Source organism: Anneissia japonica, unplaced genomic scaffold, assembly GCF_011630105.1.
Source record: "Anneissia japonica isolate Jap-2015-1 unplaced genomic scaffold, ASM1163010v1 scaffold284860_len1800451_cov186, whole genome shotgun sequence".
Taxonomy (NCBI): Eukaryota; Metazoa; Echinodermata; class Crinoidea; order Comatulida; family Comatulidae; genus Anneissia; species Anneissia japonica.
Window position 1 is genome coordinate 1420533 of NW_022706010.1, and position 10411 is coordinate 1430943.

The 10411-nt window shown below is 30.7% G+C and overlaps 1 protein-coding gene across 1 annotated transcript in view; it reads left to right on the forward strand.

Annotated features, from left to right (window-relative positions):
- Positions 1-10170, forward strand: part of LOC117105955 (putative sodium-coupled neutral amino acid transporter 11) — a 47574-nt gene extending 37404 nt beyond the window's left edge. The window contains exons 10-13 of the mRNA XM_033247260.1: positions 2857-3018; positions 6857-6969; positions 8905-9051; positions 9557-10170. Of these exons, the coding sequence (XP_033103151.1) occupies positions 2857-3018; positions 6857-6969; positions 8905-9051; positions 9557-9853 (719 nt within the window). The 3' untranslated portion in view covers positions 9854-10170. The remainder of the gene's footprint in view (positions 1-2856; positions 3019-6856; positions 6970-8904; positions 9052-9556) is intronic.
- Positions 10171-10411: the final 241 nt, after the last annotated feature.

Here is a 10411-nt window from a genome sequence, read left to right on the forward strand (position 1 = left end):
TGCAGGTAGCGTTAATAACGCCAAGGACGTGGCGTAGTGAGTGGCTTTAACAACGCCACTGCCTAGTTCACACACAAAGGCGTATGCTACGCCATGCTTAAGCCAGCCTTACGCTGTGTGTGTGAACATAGCCTTAGAGACCACATTATTTTCAATTTCAGAACTAGGATGCCTTGATCAGACATGGCTGGGTTGGTCAGACCATTGCCACCTTGGCCAAACCAAGGTTGCCGTGTCCTAAGATATTCTTCACATTTTGACTTGAAAAATAAATTTAAAAAAAAGAGTAGGCAATGAGAACCATGTTTCTAAACATATTATTTGGCCTAATATAATAGAATAAAACATCCTTTCAGTATTTAAATTGGTGCCATGAATATTTGATTAAATTCAGAGATTGATAGAGAATGCTATAAGACAATGTATTATTCATAAAAATTTCATTGCATTTTGTTTCACACAAACGTGACCAAATAACCAAGATTCTGATGACTACACAACATAAGCTAAGGCGACTTGAGTATGTTAATGTTAATGGAGCTTCCTGAAATGATGTATTCAGAAATGATTCCTTATTTGAAGTCTTGATATTTAACCGGTATTAACTTCCAGTCTTTCTCGCTGTAATTATGTGATTTGAATGACGAATGAGGCGATGCATCAGCGATGCATGGATTACACGAATTATAAGATGCTTAAAGATTGTGTGTGTTTGTATCAGCACTGAGAGGCCTGTCTTGCAATTAGAAAAGGGACCGTCTTAAATTTCAGTTTACCATCAATATAATTCGTTAGACATTGCAAATGGTATACCCAAATTACAACCATTTAAAAATATACTTTCATAAAATTCCTATAATAGGAGAATGGAACCTGCCATCTTGGACAACCTCAGGCTTTTAAAAAGGAATGTTTTGCATTATACATATTAAAGCTTCACTGAGTTCAATTATTCTTGAATAACAACTTACATTTACATATTGAAAACTGATCCTGACAATATATTAAAATAAGTATCTACTTAAAGATTAAAGATGTTCAGTATAATATATGGTATAATAATTTTGTGTTCTACTTCATAAGATGCCAAATTGTAAAGTCATGTTTAAGTGGAAACAGTCAATCTATTACTACATATGGCCTAATAATAAAAATTGCAGGGGATTTGAAGAACTTGTAATACTGAAATAATAATGATAATGGCAATGGTGTTGCCAAGCACATTATTTATTACAAACAGTCTCTAGTATGTGTTTATCTTGAATGAAAATCAAAACCAATGAAATATTCTAAAACCATGGAGCAATTAAGCTTAAAGGGAAAATGGCAGATAAAAAATAGTAATTATGACTTTATTATTAAATTGTCTTAAAAAAAACCAAAAAACCTTGTATCTCCCAGAGTATTTCCTTCAACAAGGCTGTAATTTCCAAGATAATAATAATATACTATAACACAAAAATATATCACAGAATGGAAACAGTGGGAAATATGAACCAAATTGAAGTACCTAAATAACAATTAGCTTTAAACAGTAACATAAACTAACATATTTTTTAAAAATTACAATAAATTAAGTAATATTTATTTAATTCCTTCTACAATTGTTGCATTTTGCACTGTGATTTGAATGCACAATTTCATAGTTTATCTCATTGTCGATCAAAGTTTGTAAACAGGTCACTAAGGTATTTAAATTCTCTTGCCAATCTTGAAAGTATTTCCATGGTAATTTCCATTTTTATGAATGACTTCATCAAACCATTAAATGATTAGAAATGAGAATGATTTTGTGATGACAAATTCAAAAAAGCTATTTGTAATATACAGTAAATTAATTCTACCAAATCAATTTAACAATTATAAAAAAAAAACTATTATATCCATTCATTCATTCATTGCAATTTTCCAGGATTAACCAATCAAATAAACCTTAAGTTCAGTACCCCTTGGGGTGCTTGGCATTTTACTTTATTTAACTATATATTGATTTCCATATTTAGTCTCTTTCATTATAATAACCTAGATATTAAGTCAATCACTAGAGGGACACTGTTAGGTATGTGCAATTAAGTGATGTACCAAACATTTCCTATGACACAACTTTCACAGTGTGCTTTCTTTAGTTATGTTGTCTTGGTTATTGCTTCTATAATGAGACAGTATATAAATCAAAAATTAATTGCTATTATTATTATTATTATTATTATGATTACAAACTCTCATTACCTTTAATGAGGTGATCAATGCTGAAAGCTTAATACCTGTTACTATACAGTAAATTTACACTCTGTGTTAAGCTATAACCTGACAAAAAAATAAATTGCTTACTTTTAAATAAGAAATTATTTTTCTCTCCAATTAATGAACGAATAAATAATACTGTTTCGATATTCTTCATATGTACTCTTAAGTAGGTTTGTAATCCATTTAAGGATTTTCTTACAAAAAATCCTGTACTAATTTCTTTCTGTTTTTTTCTTTACATTCACCTTACCATTCTTTTTACTTAGACATGGCGCTTAAAGACCTTGATTATTTGGGCCTTATAAATCAATCTATTATTATTATTATTATTATTATTATTATTATTATTATTATTATTATTATTATTATTATTACTATTTTTATTATTATTACTCAATTTCAATTTTTGTCTCATTGTTGATTTTTTATTTTTTTTTTCATTTTTGATTTTTTAAAAGAGCCATTGTATTTTTAAAATAAACTTTTGAAGATTTTTTCACAGATTTTAGCACAGGATGTTAATTTGACTATGATATCAAATGTGGAGAATTCTACTTCACCTACTGAGTGAATTTACATATAACTCTTTATGGTTTCTGTTTTTTCTAGCATTTATCTGTCACCACAACTCTTTCCTCTTGTACACATCATTGGAGGATCCCACTGTTGATAAATGGTCAACGGTCACACATCTTGCTGTGTTAATTTCTTTTGTACCTTGTGCAATTTTCGGAATTTTTGGCTATGCAACATTTACTGGCAACACTCAGGGTAGGTTTATCATTTTGAATAACTGCATTTCATATTTCAGTAAATCTTTATGTGAATTGTAGGTCTTCAACAGTTGCAATAACATCAGAATGGCACATGTCCCGCATCGTTCTCTCTTTTAATTTTCTGTTTAGCTTTTTGTGATTGTGAATTTTATGAACTGTAATGTTTTTGTCAGCAACAGCTGTTTTGGGTAACCCTCTGTAAATAAAGTTGAATAAAAATAAATGAATAAAAAATCCCCAACCTGTAATGCACAACCAATTTCATACTTAGCCGTATGCCTATAATACATAAAAGTGATTCATGTTAAATTGAAAGTAATCGGTATATAATCTAGTGATCTTTTATTCATTATATTATTTTTTTATCATGATTATTATCATTAATATTATAATTATTATCATTTTCATGATTTGTATTTAGGTTTTCTACATGATTAATATCTCTGTTTAAGTGTTTAGTCCACTCTCTGAGGAAGAGGGCTTATAGTATGATTTTAAGCAAATTTTAAAGTCATTTCTTTTTCTATCAGGGCCTTAGTTTTTGACGCAATTATGCTGATCTTGCAATAATATAGAGAAGGTTTGGTAAATTTAAAGTATGAAGAGTTTTTGCGAACATATTGTCAGGAAATATGTGAAATTGTATGTTTTTATATCATATCTCTTTCCATTGGAAAGAGCTTCTTATGAAAGTCAGATTGCAAATTATGCCTATGTGCAATTAAGTGATGAAGAGAGACATTAAATTTAATTTCATATTCATAATTCATACCGCCTCCATGCCTCATATAATTTTGGTAGAAAGAGAGGGTGGGTGGGTAAACGTCGTGAAAGCGTTTTTGAAATTTAACATGTAGATTCCTATGGCGCTAGCCACAGTGGTTTCAAACCATCAATCACAATCACAATGATGTCCATCGCTGAAGCCTGAATTTACAGACATCACCATATAAGAGTTTAAGATCAGGATGTACAGTACAGTATTTTATTTGGCTTTTGCTCACTTAAGATTGGATAGCAGAGGCTTCAAGGTTCTTTTTCAGTGACAAGACCATCTACCATATCCCTTTCTAAATCCACGCCTCATATATTTGGTAGAAAGAGAGGGTGGGTGAAAGTGTTTTTGAAATTTAACATGTAGATTCCGCTACGCTGATTTCAAACTACCAATCACAATCGCTGATTTCAAACCACCAATCACAATCACAGTGATGTCCATCGCTGAAGCCTGAATTTGCATACATCACCCTATATAAGAGTTTAAGATCATGATGTACAGTACAGTATTTGGCTTTTGTTGATCAGAGGCTTCGAGGGTTTGTGCACGTGGAAGAATAAGGGAAAACCTAGCTATATAGGCTCTAGAGTACACAGATATATACTAGTTGTTAAAGATAGTTTATTGTGTGTGTAATATAAAAATATGTATAAGTCAAAAATGTAACAGTACTTCCCTGCACATTTCTTATGTTATATCAAGTCAATCTTATGTATCTTTCGTTTCTCATGCATGCATTTTGGGTGATGACCACACACACGATTATACATAGCATATAGGTATATATTATATATTATAAATATCTATATATATTATAAATTTATATATGAACTAAAGTATTGATTCTATATTGTTTGCATTGTGTGGCCGTTTATTGTTTTTGTTTACTATTAGATATAATTTATATACAGTATATATATAATTTTTATATACAGTATTTTATATATATATAGACGTAGGCCTATATCTTGATATATAAGGGGAGACGGTCGAAACATCTGTGAAAGGATTTTTTAAAATCTGCGCTAACCATAACACAGTGAGTGGTTAGTAATCGGTCCTCAAAGTTCGAACCACCAATCAAAACTATGCCATGACTGAAACCTTAATTTGCATACATCACACTATATAAGAGTTTGAGATGGGAATGCATATGGCTTTAGTTGATAGGAGAGCATTAGTGAACGTTCTCTACATAAACAGGTTTTTTGTCATCAAGTGAAGAATATAGTAAAAAATCAGAATGGTGAAAAAAGGAGGCAAATGTAAAACAGGAAAAAAAATGAAATACAAAACAAGAGAAAGGGAAAAGAACAGATCTGGGACAAAGGTGCTTCAAAATTTAACCTCATGATAAGTAATTAATGTTACATTTTAAGTAGTTTTTTTACTTAATGATAATATTTATATTATTATAATTTATATTTTTTATGTGAATAATATTTTAATGTATTTTTGTTAAGTGTAATTTTATGCAAATTATTTTAACAAATGATATGCCTCCCAGTCTTAATGAAAAACACAAAATTTTCCAGGGAGGGTTAAAAAATTGTTTTTAAATATTACAGTATTATGCTCAATTATATTTTACTCTTACTGTAACTGTAGAATTGAAACTGGGGGTAAAGCAGTCCTCTGAAATGTTCTATAGCGATGATTATGTTTAAGAGCATAAAGCAGTCGATAACATTTTTGAAAATTGGCATCGTTTTCTTTGCGTATGTTGATGGATCCAGTGAGCCAAATTCAATTGAATGATCACATTTCCCAGTAATAAAACTACATGTGTCCTATATTCATAATGCATTCATACTCATCTCTAATAATGGTATCGTCAACACTCCTTAAACAATGATTATGTTTAAGAGCATAAAGCAGTCGATAACATTTTTGAAAATTGGCATCGTTTTCTTTGATAGGACCAGATAGTACAGTAATACATACTCAAAGTATCGAAATGCATGCCATCGTGTAGAAATTCAATATTTTCACATTATGTCATCATCAGAAATGAAAAATTATTCATATTTGCAAGCTTATATGCACAAGTACCAAAAGTGTTTAACCAATCAAAACATTACCTCTAGTATATGACATAGCTGTGAATAAACTAAAGATCAAAGCATTTTGACCCTACTGATTAAAGCTACCTACAAAAACAAAGAAAGCTCCTTTGAAGCTTTTAAGCCTATTGTTAAGCAACGACTTGCACAAATGGTTTTGGACTCCCTGACCTAAAGGTTGGGAATCCGAGCCGCAACTATTGCAACCGCTTCAACAGAATAGAATTTTATATATAAACATAGAGTATGTCTTAAAACTGATTTGTAAAATAGCTAAGTGTCAAACCAGTCCCTTGAGCTGCTGCAGACTATGACGTTACGATGATGCAAGCATGTAGTGGAATAATATGAGTACTTGGCTATTGCCAGTTGTAACATTTCTGTGTCATAATTCCATGTGTTGAAAAGCTGGTCAAGCCAGTCCCCAATACAGTGTTTAGTATTAGATTTTCTCAAGTGTAACAGCGCTATAGAACATTTCAGAGGACTGCTTTCCCCCCAGTTTCAATTCTACAGTTACAGTAAGAGTAAAATATAATTGAGCATAATACTGTAATATTTAAAAACAATTTTTTAACCCTCCCTGGAAAATTTTGTGTTTTTCATTAAGACTGGGAGGCATATCATTTGTTAAAATAATTTGCATAAAATTACACTTAACAAAAATACATTAAAATATTATTCACATAAAAAATATAAATTATAATAATATAAATATTATCATTAAGTAAAAAAACTACTTAAAATGTAACATTAATTACTTATCATGAGGTTAAATTTTGAAGCACCTTTGTCCCAGATCTGTTCTTTTCCCTTTCTCTTGTTTTGTATTTCATTTTTTTTCCTGTTTTACATTTGCCTCCTTTTTTCACCATTCTGATTTTTTACTATATTCTTCACTTGATGACAAAAAACCTGTTTATGTAGAGAAATATAATAAAGATATCATAAAGTAGTTTGTGTTTGTGTGAACATTGACTTTTCTTTTATAGGTGACATCTTAGAAAACTATTGTTATGATGATGATCTGGCCAACGCCGCCCGACTGGTGTTTGCCATCACTATCATGTGTACCTTCCCACTGGAATGCTTCGTTTGCCGTGAGGTAAGTCTCATTCTGATTATTTCATTGAATTTCTCAAATCATAAGAAAATATTACCAAAGGTCACAGTGTTATTTTAATCGATTGGTTGATTGATTGGTTGATGATTGATTGACTGCAGCACTGTGAAATGTACTCCTCTCCTACCAAAATACAATAATGTTCTACCTACCAAAATAATTTTTGAATGCATTAAATCTAACCTCAGTATAATAATTTTCCACTAGTGTACGATGCATGATTAACTAATTGCTTTATAAGTCAATCACCGTCTTTTAATGTTAGTTTTGACAAGGCAATTTGCCCAGGTTTTGATAACCAACTGTTGCAGTCATCGGTTACTATAGTGATATGATCAGTATACTGTGTGCGTAGCTATGCATATGCTGATTTGTGCTTCTGCAGTACGCGTTAACTACACATCAGCAAGTACATTCAGTACTGATACGATGAATTACTAGGCCTATTGTAATTTGTATTGTGTTAGAAGAACTTGGTTTGCAATGCTATTTCGATAGACATTAGTCAAAGAAATAACATTTCTTAAAGCATTCGAGTGAGAATACAGTCACTGACTTTTTGATCAGTGCAGACAGGTAAAAATCATGCAATGATTTCATAGCTAGACCTAGGCTACGTCCTAGGCCTAGCACTATAAGAGGAGGCCTCGGCGGCCTCCTGTCTGGCTCTAGGCCTACACCTAATTTCGTTTCTTGAGTCTTTAAAATAGGTAGAATATTTGTTTATTAGGGTTTATTGATTCCAGGAATTCCTTAATTGTTCATACTTTATATTGAATTTGAAGTAAATTTCTTCGGGTTCTAATTAACCTTGTTTTACGAAAGTAGTTTTCAATTGCAATTCAGTGTTCATTGTGGTGCGCAATATCTTCACGGTGACGAAAAATTAGGTTTTTTTTGCACACAAACCTAAAAAAAATCAAACATCCACTAATTGAAAAATTATTGTACTGTGGGGGATAGGCAAATAACATTGGGAGTTATAATTGACTTATAAAAAGTATTAACAAATATGATAGGCTGATAGGAAATAACAATTTAATATTAATGGGAAAAAAAATTGATAATCCACTCGTCACCATAAGAGGCTTTGGAAGAGAATTGCTCTTAAAAATAAACAATTTGTAATATAATTAATCTAAATTATGGTATACATAATCATCCTGCACACACATTAATCTGCAGATCTCAAAGACAGTTTTACATGCTGCACTTTGCAAAAGATGCACAACAACATGCTCTGTCAAATATCATCTGGTGCACAGGAGTTAAGCAGGGTATATGGCGGCACACGTTTTTTCTAGTCGTATTTCACAATTTTGTGTCATTGAGCGTAGCCTCAACATGTGAGCCTGGCTCTAGGTACTGTAGCAGTAGACAAAGGTTGCATTTAAGCTAAAAGCTTGTTTTCAAACTCTAGGTCATCATTAATTGGGTCATCAACAACCACAATATTATTAACATGCATTTAACTTTGTCATTGTTTCTATTGTTGATTCATTAAGTGTTCACTACTCTATATGTTATTAAGTACAGAATATATTGAATTGCATATTTCTTTGTATGTATCACCTGTTGGAGCCATTGAACTGGTGAGATTTTATGGAACTTAATATTCTGTAATAGATAATTGAATCAATATACAGTATTGGATTACTATATCAGTACATTAATATGATTAAAAACAAAATTTAAAATAAAAGGTAAACATATTGTCAAATCAGTTAAAATTCACTAGTTTGAATAAATTATATATAAAAAAAATCACACAATCAGTGTGCAATATTTTCTGTTATTTGTAACTGTGTTACTTGATACAACAAGGTTTGGTTTATGATTTACATATTTTATTATGTGGATTAATAATAAATAGTGATTAAAGAATTTAAAATGTTCCTATTTTTATTTTATACCTAGGTTCTGGAAAACTTTTGTGTACATCAAAGGTGGGTAGAAGAACCACAGCCATACACACGGCATCTTATTTTCACGCTCGTGGTTGCTGGACTTGTTCTGGGGTTCTCTATGAGTACAGCATGCCTAGGTATAGTACTCTCTCTCAATGTAAGTAGGCCTTTTCCTATATTATATATTATTAAATATTATAAATAAAATATTTAAAAAAAACAACCAACCAGTGGGTTTCAAAAACCATAATTTTACACATGGTGTACCAAAAGTTTAATGATTTTGTTATTGATACTCACCATGCAACCTTCAAGGAACATTTTAAATATTACAAATTATCATTAATTTATTTTTGAATGCAATTGTAACCAAGACTAGCATACCATTAGTTGCTGTTTTTGTTGTTGAATTTTTTTTTTTATTATATATGTTGAATTTATGTATGACAAGTCATATTAACTTGACTACCTTTACATTTCACGATTAAGTATGATTCATTTTAATGGATTCTGACTTTGAATATTATGTACACATTACAGGTATTAAAATCCCTGCCTAAAATGTATAAATCTAATTAATTAATAATTGTAAATATGTTACGAATTTACTTTTTTTAAATTATTTACTGAATCATTAATTCTTTATTTTCAATTTATATTAGGGTATCCTGTGTGCTATTCCATTGGTGTTTATCCTACCAACTCTGTCATACATCAAGTTAGAGTCAGGTTCTCTATTGTCAAAACAAAAAATCCCAGCTTTGATAATTGCAATATTTGGATGTCTAGTATTTATCTGTGGAGTTGTAATTTTAGTGGTGAATTCGGGTGAAGGACGGTGTGAAACAGTTGTGGATTTATCATATTGTAATGCCTCAGATTTGATCACAACGAGTACATTCACGCAAAAATTAACCACGATAGGAAGTACAGTCGCCACATCTATTGGGCCAACATAGAATTAGAGAGTACGGAAGACATTTCGTTACATTATATCTGAATTTTATTAGTGCAATAGTTAATCATTGTTCATGTGATATGTAAGAATAAAAAAATAATTTTTGGTCTTTAAATAATACAAAAAAATTATATCAAACAATAATTACAATATTGGATTATGTGAGAAAATTTGTAACTGTTTGTGTAATGTTTTCATTAGAATTTCTCTAAGATATATCTATAGCTCTTGTCGATGGCATGCAATGTGACATGAGAAAGAGACATAATGCTTCATTTTTTTATTAGACAGCTTAAATTGGTGTTCTTGTCGTGAAAATGCATTTTGTCTGTTTATTCATATATTCCAAAAAACATCATCTGACTTTACTACTTTTTATTTTCTATGCATGCATTTATGACTGATGTTATTGAAAGTCTAACACTGAATTTTATCTAACACATCATCAAATAATTAGGCCAAAAAAAAAATTGTTTGTTTGCTCTCTTTCACCTGCCCCTAACTCATTGAAAAAATAGGGGCAGAAAAACAAAAAAACTTAGGTTTTTTCTTCACAAAT